The sequence below is a fragment of the Myotis yumanensis genome, unplaced genomic scaffold, assembly GCF_028538775.1.
Source record: "Myotis yumanensis isolate MYYU_CA2020_CCGP unplaced genomic scaffold, mMyoYum1.0.hap1 SCAF_7, whole genome shotgun sequence".
In the NCBI taxonomy this organism is placed as follows: domain Eukaryota; kingdom Metazoa; phylum Chordata; class Mammalia; order Chiroptera; family Vespertilionidae; genus Myotis; species Myotis yumanensis.
This window is the reverse complement of record NW_027223758.1, coordinates 41,005,536-41,032,141: the sequence shown is the minus strand read 5'-3', so window position 1 is coordinate 41,032,141 and position 26,606 is coordinate 41,005,536. Positions and strand designations below refer to the sequence as shown.

Genomic DNA, 26,606 nt, shown 5'->3' with positions numbered 1-26,606 from the left:
TTAAAAGATTAATATACAAGCCTTTACACTAACATTCCTCCCCCCCCCCCCCATACACACACACACACACACATATACACAACTGCTATTACTTAGGTCATAATTTGTTTTCTGGAGTATTTATTTATCCTTACTTATCACAAGCTACTTTATTAACACTGCTACATTTATTAAATGCCTATGATATGAAAACACTGTCAACTATAAAGAACTATGTTATAGCCGAAACCGGTCTGGCTCAGTGGATAGAGCGTCGGCCTGCGGACTGAAAGGTCCCAGGTTCTATTCCAGTCAAGGGCATGTACCTGGGTTGCAGGCACATCCCCAGTGGGAGATGTGCAGGAGGCAGCTGATCGATGTTTCTCTCTCATCGATGTTTCTAACTCTCTATCTCTCTCCCTTCCTCTCTGTAAAAAATCAATAAAATATATTTTAAAAAAAAGAACTATGTTATATATTTCTAGTCTGAGTATCAGGTATTATTTTCAGCGTCATTCATTTGATTAAAAAAATAACACCTTTAGACTTCTTTTCCTCACTGAAAACACATACTCAGAGTCAACTGCAATTATGTCCACTAAACAGAACACCTTTTAAACGAATTCAAACTTTTATTTTCCATAAAATCACAGATACTACTAACATGATACGTTCATGATATGAACATGAATCAGGTATTTTTTTTACCCAACTGTGTAGAAATAGCACTAATTAAGAAAAGTTCACTCTAAAAAGTCATTTTAAAAAATCAATGACATTGTAACATTTTTCTCGAGCTCTCCATTTGTAATTTTCATTTCCTTTTCTTTTTGGGGGGGTGGAAGTGGGGTGAGTTTTCCCTCCCATGATGCTTTGCTAGAAGCATGAAGACCTCACAGGAACCCTTGGTTACCTCACAGGCAATTTCTCTAACCAGCTGTGAAGAAGGAAGCAGCATTGGTCACTGAAGAGGCTGAAGGAGGAAACTATAGAACAAACAGTGCATTCAATGGGGACAGGGACCTGGGCTGCGGAGGGCATTTTCTTGGGCTTTGGTGCAGCCTAGGCGAGTCTACAGGTGGAGTTTAGACAAACTTGTTTCTCAAATTTAAAATAAAATTATGAATGAGGAAATGGCCACTAACCATCCTTGGCTCTGAATAGTAGAGAAGGGAAAAGGTCATATTAAAAAATACATTAATTAATAGCTCAATTACAAGGAAATTCCTGTGGGAGAATATATCATATGCACTTTAGACCAAACGAATTTATGATGATTTGTGCCATTACAATGAGTGCAAATGAATTAATAATGATTGGCCACTTATTTCAAAGTGTAACCAAGAGAATGAAGCCTTTTTCCATTTGCTAATGTCCATCAAAGAGCAAGCCTGGCAGAGTGCTGTCTAGAATTCCATTCCTTTGCTTTATACAGGTACCTGATTTGATTAAAAATAATTCCAATGTAGAGGGCATTGTTCATGGATATGGAATAATTAACAAACATTTCTACAACTAGATGCTTTGCACTAATGCAGTTATTAAAAACCAATTTTAAACTTTTAACATCCTGCATGGCATAAAAAGCAAGTCATCATTTCTTTTAATACAAAGCATAATATAACTTTGTTAAATTAGAAAATTCATTTGATAAAGATATTTTAAAACTCATTAATCTAATATTAGGTTAATCAAAACAGTCCTAATTCAAAGTAATTAGCTGTTTCTTGTCCTACAATCAGAAGCGTACAGAATTCAAAAGCTTCCTGATTCAAAGTATTTTTTCTGCTCTATTTTGAGTTATAAATTAACCAGGTTTTGATATAGGGTGACACTTAACCATCTTGCTTTGAGTAATTAATGTATTTCGGGTGGCAGACTAAAATAGGCTGTGGTTGATAACAAGTGCTGATTGTTAGACAATCTGGGGGGGGGGGGCAACAATAAAGAAGTAAAATAACAAGAAATTCATGATATCAAAGAAGTAAAAAAATAAAAAAACACCTTAAAATCTACCAAATCTTTAGTGAGTGGTCCAAACACTTCTATTTCCTGTTCCCAAAAGGTGTGGGGTTATTGAACGACATAAGCAGGACGGGGGAGGGAAGGAGATAAGAGAACAAGGGTTTAAATTCCAGCTCTAGCACCTATTGGCTGAGTGACCCTTTAATTCATTCGATAGTTACTATTATTGGCTCCGTAATAGGCACTGCTTTAAGCGCAGGATGACAAAGTCTGCTCTCATGAAGCTTATATTCTAGTTGGGACATAAAAACCAAATGAACACACATATACGGCAGGTAGTTCTAAGTCCTGTGAAGAAAAATAAAGCAGAGTAAGTGTCACAAGTGGTAAGGAGGGAAGGACTCTGTGGAAGGTGACATTTGAACAGAGACCTGAGTGAAATGAAAGGGGCGTGTGCAGTCGCCCGAGTGCAGATGGTTGTGATGCCATGGGACTGAGCGATGCCATGGGACTGAGCGATGCCATGGGACTGAACGATGCCTCGGGAATGAGTGCAGGTGCAGCAGAACCTCCTGGCTGGAAAGAAGAGGAACGCCAACAGGAAGAACAAGTGGCTAATGAGGCGAGAGAACCAGGAGAGGACAATGTCACGGAAAGCAAGGGAAGGGAAGTGTCAAGTTCCCACACAGCTGGAATCATGCCCTGGCAGGAGACAGAGACCAGGGCTGAGACTAGCTTACTGGGTCTGGTCATGCCTAAGGCGCTGTCACCTAACTGAAAGGTTTCAGTGGAATGAAAGCCAGGAGAGCCTGTGGAACAGACTCAGGGAAGAATGGTCGCCAAGGAAAGGAGGGAAGGTAAAGGTAGTCAGAATATTGGTTATAGAATGGACACAATTATTCTTTGGTTTCTTATGACTACTGACAAGTTAGCATCCATGTTACCTATAGCTATAGGATGAGAAATGAGATAAATGAGTATCTGACACATTAGGTATTGCTCACTGAACATGAATACAGTAGTATTCCATGTCCTGTGCATGGCCTCCATCAGCCTTCTCTGGGCTGATCACCTCCAGGAACCAACCAATCAGAGGGAGTCCCTGGCCTTCAAAGCAGAGACGCCCCTAAGCCTGCAGCTTCACTTTGTCTGACCAGGAATGCATCTGCGCCCTTTCTGTAGACCAGGCAGCACGCTGCGAGAGGACCTGCCGAACAGATTCCAGGGTTCTGAGGATGCAAATGGAGCTGTCCAGTAACTGACTCACCACGCAATCAGAAGGCTCACAATCAGTTATTTCATGCCTTTGCACTAGTCTAGCGCTTTTAGAATTTCATTATTATTTAAAAATGCATGAAATCAAAACAATGACGTTCTCTAAGAAATATCATTACTGTTATGGCAAAAAACACAAATGTTTCATGATATCTTCATTATTGCCCCTTGTTTTTAAATAATCCATAGAGACTATGTTAATAATCATTACAAGATAAATTGCAAGGTAATCTTCTAGGTAGTCTAGTGGAGATTAAAATTACATGAAAAATTACTTGGTCTCTTTTCTAATGACCACACTAAAATATCCCACGGGAACAAGGACCTGATGAATGTGAAGCCTTTACAGATGTGTAGTCCAAACTAGAAGTACATGTCCCTCGTAGACACCAAATAGTAAGTTGTGATATGGAGACTGGAGTAACCACGGGAAAAATAAACTCAGAATTGTGTTACATGCAGGCAGATGGACAAATACCAACATTCCCAATACAAGCACTCTAAATGTTGCCTTTCTACACATTTATTTTATTGAAGTTGAGTAAGGAGGGGGGAAAAAAAAAGATGAACAAACAAGAGTCACTCTGCTGCCCGTTTCTCAGTCTGGACATCTTTGTTTAAGCTTTGACTTGGCTTAAATGAACGAATTAATATTGACAAAAACATCAACTAAGCTAATGAGTTGTTAGTTAAGGCAATAAACATGTCACATTAGAGTCAGCGCAGTAAAGAGGTAATTAGCCCTGCAAAAGCCCCGCTGATTGGAGCTGTTGAGATCCTCTGCTCTTAACCTTTGAGTCCATTATCTAACCCAGGAGTGGTGGCTATGTTAATGGGGACTCGCCAGGAAACAGCAGCCTTGCTGGAGCAGCTAAGCCTGCCCTGAGAATTCTGGGACCAAAGGGTGGTGGTGGGTTTACAAGAGAGCTATCAGCAAAACTCCCTGAAAAACTGAAAGAGAGATCTTTTGGGAATAAATGTTAATGTCAAACAAAGAGAGAGGGCAAACATATTTCCAAAGAATTATTTAGGGGGTATATGTATTTTTTAACAAATGCATACATAGCAATATGGTAAGTAACATACAATGTGGCAAAGGAAACGTCACTCCAACTATTCAAGTCTCTCTCTTCTACAAATAAGGATGCTCTGATCCCTTCAATACAGTGCATTCCTGACTATCCGAGTTATAAAAGCAACCAAGATCACAATTAAAATCACAGATAATAATTCCTATTCATTTAAGACAAAAAAGAAATATACATGGTATTACACTTCTGAAATGTATATGTTGACACAAATACTTACAAAGTATCCTTCAGAGCAGCTTGCTCTAGATCTGTTTTAGTGCTGTTTTTTTTTTTTTTTTAAACTCGCTAAGTTTACTGATTTGACTCTAGTCTAGGACAACCAAAACTAGCATTGCAAAGTCTATGTTGAAAAAAGCATCAGATGCTTATAGAAAAATCACAAATAGCAGGACAGAATCTATGAATTAAAATACAACATGCATGGCCCTCGCTGTTTGGTTCAGTGGATAGAGCATCAGCCTGCAGACTGAAGGACTCTGGGTTCAATTCCAGTCAAGAGCATGCACCTCGGTTGCAGGCTTCACCCCAGCCCTGGTCAGGGCACAGGGCTACGTGCAGGAGGCAACCAATCCTGCAGGAGGCAACCAATCAATGACTCTCTCATATTGATGTTTCTCTCCCCCTCCCTTCCACTTTCTCTAAAAATCAATGGAAAAATATGCTGGGCTGGGGATTAGCAACAACAATAAAACATGTATGAATAAAACACCTATCCTCTAGATTAGTGGATCATTCCTGAAATAGAGGAAAAGACCACACTGAAGAGCACAATTTGAATTTGCATAATGTTTATAATAACTTCCTCCAAAACTATCAAATATAAGGTAAGTTTTGACATTGCTTCTAATATTACATATGCATATAAATATTAATTGACACTAATCTATGCATGTAGATTAATTGATACTACACTATCAGGAAATATTTACTTTTCCTGTGAAAAAGTTGTTTTACTTTAGAGCTTAAAAACAAACACACCATGAATTCAAGATAACACTAGGCTGACATTCATTTTGCACATTTTAATAATTTTATGTTATTTTCTTTTACAGAGGAAAAAAAGGTTCCATGCCATTTTTGTTCTTATGCAAGTTTGATGAAAGAAATAGTTAGATACACAGTACCTAGCCATCACTGCTGTGTATGTGCGGTGTGTGTGTCTGGGTGTTAGAGGAGGAGAGATGTGGAACATTTACTATACAGTAAATCAATATGTGCTATCTTTTTCCAGGCTGAGTAATTTCAAAAGGGACAGGAAGCAATTAGCTGCCTCACACCTTATTGGCTAGTGTATGGCTCTAATATATATATAATTTGTTGTTGTTTTTGTTTTTAATTTTCCCTCAATATAGTCTATTTTTACTAAATTTGCAAACCAGTTATATTGGTTTAATTTTCATTAATTCTTTTATAAAATCAAATTTAGATTGAAAAAAGCACTATAGACCAGTCTTCATTTTCAATAAAAGAAGGAATGCTGCAAACCAAAATAAGAAATAATTTTTTTCTGTTATCCTACTGTCATTGACAGCTAAGTATAACCTGAAAAATATACATATTGTAGTAGTATTTACTTCTTATAGACAGGACATATAACAATGTCTAAATACTTTTAAACTGTCTAGGAGCAATAAAGAAAAATAAATAATACTATCAAAATATTTTTAAGACCACATCCATGGTATGGATTTAATTTGATATAATTATTTATATAATAACTTCATATCTAAGCAGTACATTATAGAACAATGTATTCAAACTTTTTTTTCTATTCCAACATACTCGAAGAAAATGACATATTACCAAACCCTGTCTTATTATGGCAGGTCGGGAGCAGAATATCATGAGTATAATTTGAGAAACTCCTCTGCAGGATTCACATATGTTCCCCACTCCACACCTTGGCCCTGTCCCTTCTAGTCAGTGAAAACTACCCTCCTATCTCCAGTGACTGAAAATCATGGATAGTAGAGAGCTCTGAAGTAAGATCTGCATTCTAACCTCAAGCCCACAATTAAAAAAAAATAAAATATGTATATATAGATATAGCTATAGATATAGATATGTATATATATATATCTATATATAGATGTGTGTATATATAGATATATACATGTCTATATATATATAAATTTTTTAAATTTATTTCAGAGAGAAGAAGGGAGAGAGAAATATCAATGACAAGAATCATTGATTGGTTGCTTCCTGAACGCCCCCTACTGGGGATGGAGCCCACGACCTGAGCATGTACCCTGATCAGGAATCAAACCATGACTTCCTGGTTCATAAGTGGACACTCAACCAGTGAGCCACACCGGCTGGGCCCAAACCTACAATTTGATCTTAGGCATTCATTTCCTCATCTAATGACATACAATAAGATGGGACAGAGACCTATTTCTCAAGTTGATAGGAGGATTAAATGACCTAACACCCACTTTGCTTAACACAGGATAGACTCTTGACATATTCATCCCCTCCATCTCCCAGTATATAATTACACAGAAATTGTTCCTTATTTTCTTCAATCACAGGTATTAATTTGTATATTATACTAAGACTTCACAAATGGACTTTTGTAAAAGTGGAAAACTACTAGGACTCTAGTCCTTTTAAATATATATCCTATCTAATAAAAGAGTAATATGCAAATTAACCGTCATTCTGTCACTCCGTCACAAAGATGGCGGCAGCCACGGAGCTGGACTGAGCAGGAGGCTTGGGTTGCCTCCGTTAAGGGAGGAAGCCAAGCTTCCCGCCTGCCCTGGCTGGACCTGGGCTCCGCTCAAGGCTACAGAGTTTCAATTATAGAAGATAAATAAATCCCAGATACCCGCTTCCAGCAGGTGTGACCTCCACTAAGGAGGGGCTCAGACCAAGGCTACGAAGTTTCAATTATAGAAGTTAAATAAATCCCAGATACCTGCTTCCAGCCCGCGGGCATGGCCAGCCTGAAAACGGCCCTCAGCCCCTCACCCAGGCTGGCCATACCCCCATGGGGTGAGGGTCCCCACTGGGGGACTTGGCCAGCCTGCAAACAGCCCTCAGCCCCTCACCCAGGCTTGCCAGGCACCCCAGTGGGGACCCCCACTTGAAGGGGGTGTGACCAGCCTGCAAACAGCCCTCAGCCCCTCACCCAGGCTTGCCAGGCACCCCAGTGGGGACCCCCACTTGAAGGGGGTGTGACCAGCCTGCAAACAGCCATCAGCCCCTCACCTAGGATGGCCACACCCCCAAGGGGTGAGGGTCCCCGCTGAGGGGCTTGGCCAGCCTGCAAACAGCCATCAGCCCCTCACCCAGGCTGGCCAGGCACCCCAGTGGGGACTCCCACCCTGAAGGGGTGTGGCCAGCCTGAAAATGGCCCTCAGCCCCTCACCCAGGCTGGTCAGGCACCCCAGTAGGGACCCCCACCCTGAAGGGGGTGTGGCCAGCATGAAAACAGCCCTCAGCCCCTCACCCAGGCTGGTCAGGCACCCCAGTGGGACACTCCCACCCTGAAGGAGCTGTGGCCAGCCTGCAAACAGCCATCAGCCCCTCACCCAGGCTGGCCACACCCCCATGGGGTAAGGGTCCCTGCTGGGGGGCTTGGCCAGCCTGCAAACAGCCCTCAGCCCCTCACCCAGGCTGGCCACACCTCCATGGGGTGAGGGTCTCCGCTGGGGGGCTTGACCAGCCTGCAAACAGCCATTTGCCCCTCACCCAGGCTGACCAGGCACCCCAGAGGGACCCCCACCCTGATCCGGGACACCCTTCAGGGCAAACCAGCAGGCCCCCACCTGTGCACCAGGCCTCTATCCTATATAATAAATGGGTAATGTGCAAATTAACCCTAATAGCAGAACGACTGGGAATGACTGGTCACTATGACACACACTGACCACCAGGGGGCAGACGCTCAATGCAGGAGATGCCCCCTGGTGGTCAGTGCGCTCCCACAGGGGGAGCTCTGCTCAGCCACAAGCCAGGCTGATGGCTGCTAGCACAGCGGTGGTGGTGGGAGCCTCTCCTGCCTCCTCAGCAGTGCTAAGGATGTCCAACTACAGCTTAGGCCTGTTCCCTGCTGGCAAGTGGACATCCCCCAAGGGCTCCTGGGCTGCCAGAGGGATGTCTGACTGCCAGCTTAGGCCCGATCCCCCCAGGGAGCGGTCCTAAGCCAGCAGGTGGACATCCCCCGAGGGGTCCCAGACTGCGAGAGGGCATAGGTCGGGCTGAGGGACCCCCCCTCCCCACCCCGAGTGCACAAATTTTTGTGCACCGGGCCTCTAGTATATATCCTATACTAATAAAAGAGAAACATGGTAATTGGCGTACGACCGCTACCCTTCCCATTGGCTAATCAGCGTATCCTTATGCAAATTAACTGTCAGCCAAGATGGCGGCCAGCAGCCAGGCAGCTGGAAGCGAACAGGAGGCTTGCTTGCTCCTGTGACTGCGGACTCCAACAGGCCTCTGAGGTGGCAGTTTGAAACATTCTAACAAATATAGCCGGCTGGGATCTCAGAGCTGAAGTTATACATTGTTTCGATTATAGAACCGAAACAAACCAGATACACAGCCTCAGAGCTAGAGCCAGAACTAAAGCTGGCCCAGAATAAAATAAAAAAAAGGAGCGGTTGGGAGCTTCAATCAATAACCGCCAGCCTGAAAGCAGCCCTCAGCCCCTCACCCAGACTGGCCAGGCACCCCAGTGGGGACCCCCACTCTGAAGGGTGTGTGACCAGCTGCAAACAGCCATCATCCCCTCACCCAGACTGGCCAGGCACCCCAGTGGGGACCCCCACCCTGATCCAGGATACCCTTCAGGGCAAACCAGCCGGCCCCCAGGCCTCTATCCTATATAGTAAAAGGGTAATATGCCTCCCAGCACCAGGATCAGCGGAGCAGCGAGGCCTCCTGGCACCGGATCAGCGTGACAGGGGGCAGCGCCCAAACCCCCGATAGCCCTGCAGCTCTGTGTGTGACAGGGGGCGGGGCCACAACCTCCTTATCCGCCCTGCTCTGTTCGTGACAGGGGAAGGCGCCCCAACCCCCTGATCAGCCCTGCTCTGTGTGTGACAGGGTAGCACCATAACCTCCCCATCGGCCCTGCCCTGAGTGTGACAGTGGCTGTGCCCCAGCACCCTGATTGGCCCTGCTCTGTGGGTGATAGAGGGCGGCGCCCCACCCCCATCCCCACGGGCCCTGCTCTGTGTGTGACAGGGTAGAGCCATAACCTCCCCATTGGCCCTGCCCTGAGTGTGACAGTGGCGGCACCCCAACCCCCCTGATGGGCCCTGCTCTGTGCGTGACAGGGGGCAGCGCCCCAACCCCCTGATTGGCCCTGCTCTGTGCGTGACAGGGGGTGGCGCAGCAACCTCCCCATCGACCCTGCCTTGAGTGTGACAGGGGGCGGTGCCCCAACCCCCCAATCAGCCCTACCCTGAGCGTGACTGAGGGTGGCATCGCAACCTCCCAATCTGCCCTGCTCTGTGCATGCCAGGGGGCGGCGCCCCAACTCCCCAATCGGCCCTGCTCTGAGCCCGACCAGGGGCTGCACCTAGGGATTGGGCCTGCCCTCTGCCACCTGGGAGCAGGCCTAAGCCAGCAGGTCGTTATCTCCCGAGGGGTCCCAGACTGCGAGAGGGCACAGGCCGGGCTGAGGGCCCCCCTCTTCCCAATCCCCAAGTGCACAAATTTTTGTGCACTGGGCCTCTAGTATAATATATAACATTTTACCAAAGAGTATGAAAAAGTAAAATGAATAAATGAAGGGAAGGGATGGAAAGAGGGAAGAAAGGAAAATTATATTTGTTGACTGGCTGAGAGGTGGCAGGTAGTGAGTGCACCGGGGCCTTTATAGGCGGTATCTTATTTAATTCTCAAACTAGTTCTGTGGGAATATAATATTAGTTTCAAATTGGAAGATGAGGAAAATTGCTTCTCAGAAACTTAAATAACTTATTCTAGATTATACTGCTAGTAATGCCAGAATAAGGTTTGCCTGACTTGAAATCCTCTGTTCTGTCCATTATGTTATGTATAGTACTTATTTAAAAGTAATAGGTTATGTCATATTCCAGACTTAAGATGAGATTTGCAAAGAAATTTTATATTTAATGTTGCAATTTAAATATATCAAGTCGCTTTTCTCCTGGTAACCCCAGAAACTATAAACTGGTTTCATGACAATCAAATAACCGCTGAATCATTTTAACCTGTGTGAAGAATAAAAAGTCTAACAGGCATCACTCTTCAAGGATGGCTGAAACTGTTATCAGAATGATCTACATACATTAACACATAAAATGAAGACAAAGAAAAGCAAACAAATATAACACTGGTTTCCCAACCTCCTCCTGTTATCTCTGTCCTAGTTACACTTAGCTCACAATGCGATTTTTCTTCCTCTCAAAAGCTGCAGCGGGTGAATCAAATGTGAAAGCAAGATCAATTCTGTTCCAAGACAGTCAATGAGCTTAAGATCAGACCCGTTTTGGTTTGTGGAGAGAATCTAATTATGCTAGCATAAATATTTGTTTATACAACTATATTACAGAGGCAGAAAAAAGAGAAAATACCTTCACCCACTCCCCCTGATGGGCCAATTTCACGGCTATTGATAGGGTAAAAAAAAAAAAAAAAAATTTAGTTCCACATACCATACCATCCATATTTATAGCAAAAGCCGTAGAGCAAAATATCTTCATGCATCATATTTTATAAAAAAAGACAAGAGCTGGAATGGTCCAACCTTCTCATTATGATAGATCAGAAAACAGGCCGAGTCAGGTTATGCACCTTCCTCTAAATCAGTGGTTCCCAACCTGTGGGTCGTGAACAATGAAAATACATCCTGCATATCAGATATTTACATTACGATTCATAACAGTAGCAAAATTACAGTTATGAAGTAGCAACGAAAATAATTTTATGGCTGGGGGGTCACCACAACATGAGGAACTGTATTAGAGGGTCGCGGCATTAGGAAGGTTGAGAACCACTGCTCTAAATCAGAGGTCTAAAAGCCAAAGCTCCAATCTCAAAAACCAGCATTCCTTCCATGGTAACACAAAGCTTCCATAACAAATGGGTTCAAAATTATTATCATTATAACTGTGACTATGACCACGTACCCCAGTGCATGGCACACTGTCTGGCACTGAGGAAGCATTAAAAATATTTGCGGAATGAACGAAGGGATTTGATTCATACTCCACTGTCCATATTTTAAGTTATCATTCAAGCAAGGTCTTGGTTAAATTTCACTTTATTTACCAAGTTTTGTTGGTCTCTCAACCATGAGTCCCTGAATTTCTGGAGTGCATCTTGTTCATGCCACGCAAAGAAATATAGACTTAGAAAGCTCAGAATTAGAATGGACTTGAGAGATGATCTGGCCCAGAGATCTCTAATTCTTAGTCCACAAATTTGTGGACTCACTGCAGACCTATAAAATTCAGAACACTGAGTCCGATGGCATGGAGTTCACTATCCTGTGGGGCAGGCAGTTCCACTGTTAGACATCTTTTTTTTATTACATAAAACTTCAAAAAAGTAGACAGAAAAGTATAACCAGCTTCAAGAGCATGACCTCCTGGCCAATCTTGTGTCATCTAGCCCCGGACTCACTCTCCCCAACACCTTGAATTATTTTGTAGCAAATCTCATCTGTGACTACTTCAGTATAGGTGTCTAAAAGATTGGGACTTAAATAAAATAACCACAATACCATTACCACAGTAAACAAAATTATCAATAATTCCTAATCTCATCAAATAGCCCATTGCTGTTCACATTTTAATGATTCTCTTTCTGTTCCCCTTGCTACCTCTCCCTCTTTTTCTTTCTTTTCTTCACTTTTTTACATTTGTCTTTTCCAACCCTAATCCAAATATGTCTCTTTATTAAATCTCTTAATCTACAATTTGCCCCTCCCCCTTCTGGGAAGATATTATTTCTTTTGTCCCACTGAGATTCCTAAAATCCAATTCTGCTGTTATAGCCTTTCCATGGTATTTAAAGAGTGTTCTGACCTCTGTTACACTATTTCTATAAATTGGCTGAACAGATTCAGGATTGAATTTTTAAAAAATATTTCTTAGATGTATTTCCATCAAGAAGTATATAATGCTCAGCTGTCCCTTTTTTGGTCATCTTAAAGAGCCATTAATTGATTAGGATGGCAAAATGGTGATGTCCTCTCATCTCTTCTTCATTTATTGGCTAGAATACTGTTATCAAGAAGAATTTTCTCTCATCATCCATTTTGTTACAATGAGATGATTTGTATAAAATACACAGAGTAAATGTTTATTTCTCTTTATTTATGAGTTCTCACAATAACAAGTTTATTTCTGGCATCATTTAAAAGCGACGCTGAGGTTTGTGTGATTTTCCCCCTCAGTATCAGATCAAACACTTGAATCAAAATAAGTTGATGTGTTTCTGTTTCGATCCACTGTGCTTATTTTTATTGCCTTTTTACCTGTCTTTAAATATAAATAATTTAACTTGCTTCTGAATTGTGAGTCATGTGGAGAACCATTTCCACAAAAAATTAGTTTACTTTTAGCACTCATATGATTTCACATAATATATAAATAAAATTTCAAGTAGGTATGAAATATAAAACAGATTGCCTGTCTTAAACTGTAAGTTTTTAGAGCAAAATCACTTGTATCTCTAAACCCATTAGAATAAAACTAGTCAAAAACTAAATTGAAATTCTTAACAATATCTTTAAAAAACGATTTGTAACAAAAAGAGAATCAATACCATGTAGGAGTTTTTTAAATGGTTTTGGATAACATATTTCTTAGATTTCAAGTTTAATTTAAATTTTTAGTCTTTTCTTATTTTATCAAACTTCTGTTTCCTATATACTCTAAGTTGTATGTATCCTTTAATATCTGTGAGACTATCTATATGCTTTCTTGTTCTACCTGTCATAACTTCATGGCAATTTCTTGCATTAGAATATTTGCTCTAATATTTACTTCAACCTGCTTCATCCCTTCCAATCCTCTCACTGTTCCATAAAAAAAATTTTTTTTTTGAAAATATTTAAGTTTTGCAGTTCACCTGAAGATGACCATACCACAAAGATTCTGGCATTTTGAGGGAAAAAGCTAAATAAAAGGGTATCTGAAAGTGACATTTCCTCAGTAATACATTCAAACATGAATTTTCACATAGTGACTTACTAATCATAATTGAGAGCAAGGACTCTGCTCACTGGATTATTCCTGTCAGGAGTGAACTACATTACTTTTCTTGGTTCCCACATGTAGAAGGCAGGAGTAACTGCCAATCTCTACTTCCCACACAGTCATGCAGTTTAAATATGATAATGTTCCTTGTTCAATCATCTGAGTATCTTGGAGTCAAAAGGCCACAAAACACATCATTGCCCCCAGAGTTAGGCTAATGTTGTCACTAAGATTGGAAGTGATGAAATTTAAGAGCAAAAACACTTCTAATTAATAGCTTCATCAACAGCTGAGGTTTTAAAACATACACTGGATTAAAATTTAATCCTTGCATTTTCATATTTGAGATGTAATAGTCCTACAAATTTATCAACCCATTAACTTTATAAACATTACATTACTGTACTTTAAATGGAAAGCCATGAATTATTACTAAGGAAAGTCCATTGTAATTGAAATATACTGTGAATTGGCAAGGTGAAATCAGTCTAGGTCTCAATCAAAATATTTAAATAAATTCATGTCTGGATAACATGGGAAAAACTGACTGCTTATCACTAGTGAGACGGCACCGGGGTCTACCAACTTATCTGTAGCCCTTTTCTTGAGGTTGACAGAACAACTCAGAATCCAACTTGTATTAAAAATGGAAAAACAAATGTCAACAGGTTGCTGTTTTATTATTGGGTACTCACTTTCCATAGCTCAGTTCTCAAAAGAACAAATACATCTTACCATAAGAATGAAGATAATTAAAAATAATATCAAACTAATTATAATCGCATTCATAGAATTCAAATACCTTGGTAGCCCTCATCTTTAGGAAATATCAGGATATAAAATTAGACCAATAAAAAATGCACAATCTCAAAGGTAGATGAGGTGCTTTCTAATAGCATCTTTGCAGTCAAGGCTATTCATTAAATGCAAAACAAAAGTGCCACCCTACTCGCAAATATACAATACCACCTTGATGCTCAAAAGTTAGAAAGGCAGCAAAGAGTTTAGAAAGAAAAATCTGCTGTGTTAGGTATGTCAGGAAGGCAACCAGATAAGCAAATGTCAAAGAAGTTACCTTCAAGGATTTATATAATCCTAGACATAAAACACATGATTCAGAGAGTGAAAAATCTGTTGACCAAAATCTTTTCTGCCAGTGCAGTGATGAGGGGCTCACCTCACATTTGCCGCCTCAGTATAGGATCGAGTCATAAGTCACCCATTAGCTTTACTTTCCTTAACATCATTTCTGTCTCTCGTCCAATTGTGGTTAATTTGGGTTCTGGCTTATATAATTTGCTTTAATGACTTGGTGCTCTTCCAAATCACAGCACAGACTACGCTTTAATATTAAGTTGAACCATGTGAAATAGCCAATAAGGCATACCTCATTTCATTGCGCTTAGCTTTATTGTGCTTCACAGATGTTGGGTTTTTACAAATTGAAGGCAAGCCCCTCCACCAACAAAAACATTATGCCTTGCTCTGTTGCGGTGGTCTGGTGCTGAACCCACAATATCTCTGAGGGCTGCCTATATTTGACCACTTTGACTTTAAAGAATGGCATTGTCATGGGGTACAAGCTAACACTTGATACATCGTAGTCCATACTACACCACACCTGCAGCATATGCACTTAGGGACAAGAGTCCCATGGGGCGTCTACCTTTGTGCACTCAGGTGACTACATATATGTGATATAAGGGAGGCACTAAATATAAAGACTAACTTTTTAATATTTTACATCCATTGAATAAGCACATTATGTAATTATATATATATACACATCCACAAAGGCACAATCTACTGTGCAGTTACCAAAATTAACTTGATTGACAACCTATAGGTTCAGCATAATGATTTCTGGGCAACAAAAACAGCTTGAATGACATACTGCCTATAACTATATAATATTACTATACTTTCAGAGTGGCCACATCAATATTTTAGGGCTTGTGCTACTGCCCAGAACTCTCTTCTTCCCAGAAGCAGAATGACCTGCTCCACTCAAGCCAATGCCATAGGAAGCTCTGGGAGGGCAGAGGACCAGCTCTGGAGACATTCTGAGCAGACTGCTCTGTAATGCAATGGTCGGTCAGACAAAGTAGAATTTTAAATGAGCTCAGGCTTAATACATTACCTTTTCTTGGACTAAACTTCTCTAGTGCTTAAAATTCCAAGGAATCCTCCACCTACCAATAGTGATCCCCTATAAACCATTCAACAGGAAAACACTAGTAAGCCCTCTGCCTGTCATTCTCATCCTTTCCTAACGCCAGATGCTGCCCGGTGACTGACAACTGCAGCTGAAATGGATGCCACTGCAACATTCTACAACATCTAATGGAAGTGGACTGCCTTCTCTATTCTGGAGAAAGTACATGGGAATGTCCACTGGGACTGCGGATAAGAGATTATAGGAACCATCTCTTCAGTCTGATAAAGTAGCGAGTAGCAGACCCAGAAATCCATAGCAATTAAAAGGCAAATAAAAGTTAAATATAGAATTTGTACATCTATTGTACATTATAATCAAAGGTCTGATCTTGTTAACAAATCATTAATTATTCCTTATCACTAACATCCCTGAGAAGTAGTAAGTAAGTGATGGGACATTACTAGGCCATTGAAATGCAAATTTGGAACAATAGTTGCCAACCATCATTTATTTATCTGTAAATGCAGAACAGAGTTAGTTGTGCTGACCACACATGGACAGAGTGCAGCTTTGTGAGGCCTGGTGCAGTTCTGTTGTAAGCCTACCCCTTTCAGTAGGAACATGACTATATTGCCTAGGGATCTATTCAGCTATGATAAAGGTACTTCTCAGAAAGAAACATAGAGAACAATTTCTTGGTCAGTCTTTCAAAACATAAAATAATAACTTGATTCAAAAAATACAATAATAACTCGATTCAAAAAATATTTATGGTGAAAATAATTGGTTCATTATAAAGGACCAAGCAGAGAATAAAATTTTAGTGATTTGCAAGTTCTGACTTATTAGACTGGATTTTAGAATTTTAATGATCAATTATTTCTTCTAGGACAGTTACCAATTTATAGTCTCTCAGCTCCAAATCTAACACCTCCCCCTGTAAGAGTAGTGCTGGACTCTGTAAGCACCTCTTTGCCAGCTGGCAGGATGTTAAGCTTTGTCAACAGAGGTCAGCAGAGTGATCCTGCAAGAGGAAAGACTCTTTCCCGCAAGCAGCTCTGACCTGCCAATCCTGGGAAATGGCTGGCTGCTCTGACTCAGGTGGACCATCACTTGCCCCCAGTAACAGGTGCTGCATCAGAGAACCTCCAGCCCCATCTCTCCCCGCTGCTCACAGGCAACAACAGGCCTTGCCCTTGGGCAGGCTTGCTCACGCCCCACAGGCTGGGGGTTCCTCAGTAGCTCCACCTCCTTGGAAAGAGGGTCTCTCCCAGTCCCTAGTTCCCTTATTATCCATTTTACTTCATCCTAGACAAGTAGTTGATCTTCTGCTACTTCTGAACCCCTAGGAGATTCTTTTATCTCTTTTGGTCATCAGCCACGCAAATCTACGTTTCTTTTTCTATCTGTATGCATACTCAAAACCACCTATCTCAAGATTCCTTCTAATGTAGTCCCTTTTCTTATTTGTAACTGGGAGAACCACTTTTAGTACTTTGGTCACTGTTATTTAAGACCCTTGAATAGATACTATTTACTATAATGTTGAATAAAAATGTACACATTTATGTCCCTATTTTGTTCACTAGTTTATGCAAAAGCTACTGATTTTTTGTTATTTGTCTTGCTGATTAATTATCTAGCTACCCCTGAGTGATATGATCTACCTTAGTTTTTTTGTTTTTGTTTTTTAAGTCTTTATTGTTAAAAGTATTCGCTATGTCCCTCTTTCCCCCCTATTGACATACAGTAAAGCATAGGGAATTAGTCAATATTGTAATAACTATATACAGTGCCAGGTGAGTTCTCTAGACTTACCAGGAGGATCACCTTGGAAATTATATAAATGTCTAACCACTATGTCTTACATCTGAAACTGTTATAAAATAATATTGAATCCAAACTGACATATAAATTGAAAAAAGACATATAAATTGGAAAAAGACATATAAATTGGAAGGACCATTCTGCAGAGCTGTCCGAAAACCTCAGACCAAGATTATTTAAAAACCAGAACTAGGAATGTCCTATGGGAAAAAAAGGAGGGCTGGGAGTTGCCATTTGCAATACAATGCTAACACTTGTCACTGACTCAACTACACTCAGTCCGGGAAACAAGAAATCAAGGACATTTAAAATTGAACTAAAATTGAAAACTGAATCAAGGTAACTAATACATACATTAGATGGTTTTCAGAGTCTTATACCAATGCTTCATCACAATCTAGACCAAAAAAATTGTTATAATGACTTCATACTATATGCCTATAAGGTACAAATCTCAAACTATTATATTTAGTTACTGAACTAAATTCAATATTACGCAAGTCCATGAAGCTGGATATGTGTAGAGAATATGTGATGTAGAAAGAACTGTAGCCTGATAAGCTGATATAAGAATCCCATAAGGAGGGATGGCAGAAAATACATTCAAGATGCTCAGTGTCAAACATATGGCATAGCTGTGGAACCTTTAAAAACAGATAGAACAATTGGTACAGAGCAAAGAAAGTAAGATAACCAAGTTCAAGTGGCAGCAATAAACACAAGCAATCTACCATATAGTTAGAGAAAGAATAATCACATTAATAATTTCACAGAACCCTGCAATTGTAGATGAAGTGGCTTTAGAAATAACCTTGTCCAACTTGATTGTTTTATAGAAGAGGAACCTAAAGCCCATCAGTGCAGTGAATTAACAGAAAATGATTGAAAATTAAAGTTATTTTTGGAGAACAAGGATGGGACTACATCACTAAACAGGGCCTATAATGCAAGCGTCAGATCTCTGTTAAAAATGATAAAGCTGTTACACAACATAAATTATTTACAAGGAAAAACATAACAACAGTGAAAATTTCCATTGGATATGAGCTTCATATTGTTTATGTGGTTAAAATAAGAAACAACGTAAAACACATGGTTTTACCGAAAAACTTGGTGTTTTAGTATATTTTTACATAAATCCTCTAGGAACAACATGCTTTGCCACAAACAGTGGGAATATGTATGTATTGTAGGAAAAGTATTCTGGGCTTGGGGGGGGGGGGGGGGGGTGCATCTGGATTCAAATCCCTTACAAGACAGGCAACCTTAAGGAAATTATTAAATTTTTGTGAGTATCAGTTAACTCATATATAAAATATTGACAGCAATACCTACCTCCTAAGGTTCTTAAAAAGATTTTAAAACGTAGCATATATACATATAAATCTCCTATTAGATAACAATGCTTTAAAAAGAGCTATTTCTTTTCCTTATCCTCCTATGAACATTTCTAGTAAAAATAATAACTACTAACATTTGACTAACACTTGAATGTCAGGCACTTTCTAAATGCTTTCCATACGCTAATTTACTTAATCCTCACAATAATTCTGTGAGGTAAGTGCTATCATTATTCCCATGTTTAGTTAAAGAAACTGAGCTACCAGTTACTTTGTGTTGATATTAAGACTGAAACCCAAGTAATCTAGAACAATAAAATTCCAATAAAAAAAAAAAAATGAACTACCTCAAGAATTAGCTCTGAGAGCCTGGCCAATGTGACTCAGTGGTTGAGTGTCCACTTATAAACCAGGAGGTCATGGTTTGATTGCCTGGCAGGGCACTTGCCTGGTTTGCAGGCTTGATCCCCAATAGAGGCCATGCAGAAGGCAACTGATTGATGATTCTCTCTCATCATTGATGTCTCCATCTCTCTCTCCCTCTGCCTTACCCTCTGAAATAAAAAAAAAAAAAATATATATATATATTTTTAAAAGAATTAGCTCTGAGGCTAATATAAATGCCACCTATTTACTCTGATTAGTTCCCATTTTCTCTTTCCTCTTAAAATACAAAGAAAATTATAATTTGTACATTAGTTTAATGAGCAAAACAACCATATAACCAATTAAAACATCTAAAGAATTCTATATTATACTAGGTTTCTCTACTTTGACTACAAAAGAAAATTACATATGAAGCTTTAAAAATAACATACATACCCAAATTCTACCCCCTACTTCCTGAATACGAACTCTAGGGTAATGCTTATATATTCTTAAAGCACTCTACATTTGAGTTTAGTGCATAGCCAGAGTGAAGAATTACAGCTCTAAACACAGATGGTGTAATGGCGATGCAAATAAAGTGGCACCTGGACCAGATGATTTTCAAAGGTAAAATTACAAATGAGAAGTGGTGGGAAAGAACATGGAAAGCTGAGTTGGTGCAATGAGAATGAATGAATGAAGTTGACGGTGGAGTAAGAAGCCAGATAAGAAAGCAGGATTCCATCCCAGTGCTGGAAAGGCCAGGTTAGAAAAATGAGGCTAAGTAATGAGAAATGCAATCTCTGTGGCCACAGCAGCAACTCAGCAACACAATCTGATGACTTGTTTGTAAACTTTGAAAATATACACTCCTTTGTCATTGCTTATCCTTGCAAGCGGCATGCTGCTTTCCTCGTCATTGTTGGTACCTTTTCTGTATCGTGTGCCTACCACTGGTTTTGCTACCACTAGTTGTCCTAATCTTGCTGCTAAAACATTTGAGATTTGGTTTAACTTTCTTACCTTAAAACTTAGGAAATAAATTCATTATAAAATCATCCTCAACCAGTATTAACAAATTCATTAAACAAAACATGCATTGTTAGGAAGCACAGGAAGTATTTGGCGAATCATTTTCACAATAGCAGACTACAACAAAATGAAGTCAAACATAGCACCATAGGAAACTAAATACAGTTTCTCACATAATTGAAATATTCCTTAAGTGACATCAAACTGAAGCTTCTATTTGGTGGTATTATAATTGAACTAACTAAGAGGGACATAACTTATTGTTTTTAAAATCATAATAATAATTCATTCTAACAAACTCTTGGAGTTCTTATCCATTTTTATTTTAATGACTATGTTTTGAGAATTGAATGAAATTTGTGAATCCTTTTCCCAGAACAAAAACACAAATGCACATAAAGACAGTATTTTCCATGTAACATCAGTGAGGTTATACACCTTGGCTAGCTGATGAACTCTAATATTATGATATTTCTAAAGCCCCACTGTAGGGAAAAAGTGATTTTTTTTTCTAATCGAAATATTTCACACCACAGATACAAGCCAGTTCACAATTACAGCAGTGTGGATTTTGCACACATTTATATCTCCATGGCACCAGCACATCCCTAAAGAACGATTCAATAAATGTTCAGATTTAAAGGTGGCCTGGTACCTGCTGCCTTGATCCTCCTTTTTTCAGCGCCACTTCTGAATCTTTCTTGTTTGTAACACAAGAAAACTATTTGAAATGGTGAAAATACGCTGATTTGGAGTTGGGAGATAGGTGTTCAAGTCCAGGCTTGGTACTTTTTAGCAGTATGACCTTAAAACATTTAACCTGTGCCCTCAATTTATTGTCTGCAGGAAGAAAGTTTAATCCAAAGCCTCAGTTTCTTCGTCTGAAAAATGGGAATAATATTAGGACTTATTTGATAGGATTAGAAGATCACATAAGATAATACGGGCAAAATGCCTGTGACAGTGTAAATGCTCAGTAACTATTGTTAATGTGTCTTGTGTTGTGCTAGGTGCTGGATAAAATATCTGTCTTGCAGGGAAATAGGAGCTCTGTATAAAGCAGGAATAAAAAGTGTGTTAAATAAATAGCAGCCCCACTCTCCATTTCTGTTGATAGAAAGGGAACTAGGTCACAGATAAATTAATTACATCAGGGGTGGGGAATACCCTGTATAAGGCCCTCAAAATCATTTGGTCTGGCTCTGCCAAGGCATTAGGGGTGAGTTAAATGTTTGACCAAATACAGCCGGCTAATATTTAAGTTGATAATTCTGTACGGCCCACAATGATGTTATCAATATCCCAGCAGCCCTTGACAGAAAGAAGGTTCCACACCCCTGAGTTACATGCTGGGTGGGACCTGGAGAGGTTGCCCATCTCCTCACCTCCACGACTGAAGCACTCACTTCCCAAGCTCATGGTGTGTTAGTGGCTAATACACCTCAGCCCAGTCCCTCTGTGGGGTTTGCCTTAAATGGAAGAGAGCTGCCTCACTCAAGTTTCCCCTCCTCCCCCCTCTCCGCTCAGGGCACCAATGACTTGATTCCAGTGACTGACTGACACAAGGATTAAAGGCCAAGCCCTCAGTCCTAGTTCAGGACAAGTCTGAAGGGCCATCCCAGCTCCAGAGTTCCCTGAGATGGGCTGAGGCTTTCTAGGCAATTGAAATGCAATTCAACTTCTCCCCTGCCCAATCCTGCTTCTTTCACTCTCCTAAAGGTATTGATCCCAGAACAGGTCTGCATACAAATCTGCCTCAGAGTCTGCTGCCTAGGGAAATGACTTATGACACTTGCCCAAAGTAAGAAAGCTAATGAGAGATCAAAATGGAATTTACTACAGACGTGCCAGCATAATTCCACAATTATAAACTGAGAAGAGACCAAATGAAAGAACCAAAAGTCCTACAAGGTAATATTATAAATAATACTGTAAAATAGTCTAACATGCTTTATTCTGTGGGTCCAAATACAAATGAAGAATCTCGACTGAAGTTGGGCTGACGTGAAGCATCTATCGGTACATTGAGAAGAAAATGGGAAGGTTAAGAAGAAGGTGAATTTCCTGAGATGCTTTCTATTTCTCTTCAAAAGCAGAGACTAATTGGACAAAAAGGACTATAAAAAGAGAATAGTTCCGGTCTTTTATTTTATGTAAGAGGAAACTGTGACCCAATGAAGAGGGACACTTCACTTACCAAGGGTACAGGTAATAGAGTGGGCAAGTCTAGGGCTCTCAATCACAGAGTCCTTCAGCTTTGTCTTCAATATGTGATTTTGATGTTTCATGTAAAGTGTAATACTCACAAAAGATTCATATGTATTCAAATCTAAGTATAAAATGTATTATAAAACTAAATTAAATATGCCTTTTTTAAAGTTGTTTTTTTTTTTAATTTTAAAATGTTTGTATTAACTTTAGCGAGAAAGGGAGAGAGAGAAACATTAATCAGCTGCCTCCTGCATGACCCCTACTGGGGACCAAGCCCACAACCTGGGTATGTGCCCTGACCAGGAATTCAACTGGCCACCTTCTGGTGCATGGGACGACACTCAACCAACTGAGCCACACCGGCCAGGGCTAAACATGACTTTTGAATTAAGTATCAGTATCACTCTTCCCTCCCATCAATGTGATAATTGGGACATAAAGAGTTTTCACAGAACGGCTTTATGAGGAAGTTTAGACTTCACCTCTATACCTCTAACTACATTAGCAATTAAAGTTCATCAAATATTGTATCTTAATGGCCTTATCTCAAAATGAGGATAATAATTATTATCTCATTCAATGGGATGCCATAAAGGCTAAATTTTTAATGGTACCAATACATCCTAAATGCAATACATACAGCAACTTCAAGAAGGTTAACATTATAACTGGTTAATTTAACACATAACTGATTGAAAAGAGCCTAAATAAGACATAGCATATTTAGATAGCTAACTGTTTCTAACAAGGAGAGCAAGATTTAAGCTGATAATTATAAACTGTGGTAGGCAAATTTAATGCCAAAAAAAAGTACTTTCCAAGTTATAAAGTGATAGCACAGGTTAGTCATTAAGCCCTTTCAACTAGCAACCACTGAACAGCAGCAGTTTGCATATTGGTCAAAAGCATGAGCTTTGGAACCAACAGATGGTGCTGAGCCTCAAAAGGCCATTTCCTAGAAGTATGAACTTGGCCAGGCTGACTAAACCTTTCTGTGCCCCCTAGCCTAATGTGTTAAATGCAGATACCACTTTAAAAGGTGACTATGGCCCAATCGGTGTGTCTTGGTGTCAACCGATGAACTAGGAGGTCACAGTTGGATTCCCCGTCAGGGCACATGCCCAGGTTGTGAGCTCGATCCCCATTAGGGGGAGTGTAGGAGGCAGTCAGTCAATGATTATCTCTCATCACTGATGTTTCTATATCTCTCTCTCTTCCTCTCTGAAATCAATAAAAATATTTTTAGAAAAAAAGAAAAGGTGACTATGAGCACTGAGTTAATGCATAGAAAAAGCTTAAAATTGTACTCAAAACAATCAGTAGCTTTATTATTGTTGGTGGTGGTCTTGTTATTATTACTCTCTGATTCTCAATATCAAGTAGAGATAAAAAGATTACAGACACTAATAAATATTTGCTGCATTCTGAACCAAAGGCAGAGAAGGGGCACAACAGCTAAGTTATAATAGGGCTTCAGTGATAAAAACCTCCAATAGAGTCCCTTGACTTCACAGCAAAAGTACAGGATAATGATCCAATGACATTCTTGGCCATCGTAACTCCCAAATTAACATATATCTTTTTCCTTTGCTTAAAAGTTAAAAAAAAACAAAAAACATCTAAAGAACATGTTGCAATTTGTTTTACAAAAAAAGGTTGTGATGTATTCAGTAGAATATTTGGTCCTTAACATGACAACATTAGAAGTGATTTTGCAATACGGCAGGAACATTTTGACCTATGTAAAGAAGTTCCAACATTAAGGTAACAACAGACATCATTATAAAATACTCTTACCTGTTATTAACATACCAACTACAGAACTAGAGCAATATGACACAAACCCTTTGAGCGCTGATTGTAATTATTTCACCATTTTAAAACTGGTATTGGAATATTTTTTAAATTAGAGGTAATTCACAATTCCTCATTCATACACTTTAAAATGTTATCTTTAAGTGAAAATAATTGGTGTTCCACCTCCACCCCTAACTTTTCAAATCACGTTCAGGACATGTTGGGTAGTTTTTGAGAAATGATTTCGTAAGTTAAAAGTTTTAACTTAAAGCTAGCTTTCATAAATTTTGGCTAAAATTTTGACCAAATTGTGAAAACTCAAATCTCAGAAATGTGTTAAGAAAAGCATTTAAAAACCACATTTGAACTTTTGAAAAGAAGTCTGGGCAACTATGACACAGGGTAATGTGCCAAATAGATTGTCCTGCTTCCTAACTTCATCTGAGCCTCCTATGTGAGTTGAAACTGGGGATATATTCAATATTCTTAGATTTTGTTAACAAATAATATGTATTGAGAAGCGATACATCAGCATTAGGAATTTCAAAACTTACAAGTATGTCTGGCCAGTGAGTAGTTGGATCCACCAGTAGTCAAACCAAATCCCTCAGGAATCTGACTAGAGCTTCGAGGTCTGGTCAACAGTTTAGGAGGTTCAATTTCAGCACCAAATTCAGCTCCTATGACTCCTAGTAAAACAATAGCAGTAGCTTGCTTCCGTCTTTCCTCATAAGATGTGGAAATTTTTTTCACTTGTGGGACACTTGGTAAGCAACCTGAAAATCAAGACATAAGAATATAAATTAAACGAATATCAATACAAAAAAAAGTCATGATTATAGAAACATTCAAGATTGCTCATTCAGGAAAGAACAGTCTTTTTTAAAAAATGGTACTGGGACAACTGGTTATCCACATACAAAGGAATGAATTTGGACTTCTACCTCTCACCTTGCAAAAAGTCAACTCAGAATGGATCATAGCCCTATACATTAGAGCTAAAACTAAAGAACTTGCAGAAGAATTATAGATGCATATCTTCATGATCTTCAGTTAGTCAATGATTTCTTAGATATGATGCCAAAAGCAAAAGTAATTTTGAAATATTTTTAATTGGATTTCATCAATATTAAACATGTTTGCACTGTAAATACAGTATCAAGAAAGTAAAGACAACACATAGACTGAGAGAAAATATTGTCAATCATAATCTAATATGGGATTTTATCCAAAATAGATGTTACAACTCAATAATAAGAAAATTCTACTCTTAAAATGGGCAAAAATTTGAATAGCTAATTCTTCAAAGACATATGAATGGCCAATACACATATTAAAAGATGCTCAATATTGCTGGTCATTAGAAAAATGTAAATAAAAACTCAGTGAGATACCACTTCATATCAACTGAGATGGCTGTAATAAAAAAAAACAGGCAGTAAACAACATATGTTGTTGAGGATGTACAGAAATTGAAACCCTCATGCAATGCTGGTGGGAATGTAAATGGTACCACTACTTTGGAAAATAGTCTGGCAGTTTCTCAAAAAGATAAAAATAGTTTCCATATGGCCCAACAATTCCACTCCTGGGTATCTATCTACCCAAAAGAAATGAAAACAAATGTGCACACAAAAACTTGGACATGAATATTCACAGCAGTATTATTCATAATAGCCAAGAAGTAGAAAAAACTCCAATGTCCATCAATTAATAAATAGATAAACAAAATGTGGTATATCCACCCAATAAAATATTATTCAGTAATAAAAAGTAATCAAGTACTGATACACACTGCAATGTGGATGACCTTGAAAACATTATGCTAAGGAAAAGGTCCTTACAAAGAATCACAAATTGTATGATTCCGTTTGCATAAAATGTCCAGAATAGGTAAATCTATAAAGACAGTAAGTACATGAGTGATTGCCTAGAGGTGGGGCAGGAGTGAAATGGTTAAGGATAGCTAATGAGTGCTAGGTTTTTGAGGCGATAAAAAGTTATAAAATTATATTATGCTTATATCTGCACAACTCCAAATATACTAAGAATCACTGAATTTTATGTTTTAAAAGGATAGATTTTATGAAATATAAATTTTATCTCAATGACTCTTTTTTTACAAAAGATTGCTCATTAATTCATTTATACATTTTCCCACTAATTTAACAAATATTTATTGAGCATCTACTTTGGGCCAGGAAATTAGAGACATAAAAATAAATAGTCCAGGTTCTCAAGAGCTCACTAGTGCATATATACAAGATGAGCCTGTTCACAAAGGAAGAAATGATGAATTTAAGACTCAAACGATAGCCCGGCCAGTGTGGCTTAGTGGTTGAACCAATTCCACCCATGAACCAAGTCACAGTTA

The 26,606-nt window shown here is 39.3% G+C and overlaps 1 protein-coding gene across 4 annotated transcripts in view; it reads right to left on the bottom strand.

The window, feature by feature from the left end:
• The window catches only part of WDR7 (WD repeat domain 7), a 287,515-nt gene that overhangs the window by 90,123 nt on the left and 170,786 nt on the right, over window positions 1-26,606 (bottom strand). For all 4 annotated transcript variants that reach the window (XM_070420352.1, XM_070420351.1, XM_070420354.1 and 1 more), the window contains one exon: window positions 24,787-25,008. In XM_070420352.1, the coding sequence (XP_070276453.1) occupies window positions 24,787-25,008 (222 nt within the window). The remainder of the gene's footprint in view (window positions 1-24,786; window positions 25,009-26,606) is intronic.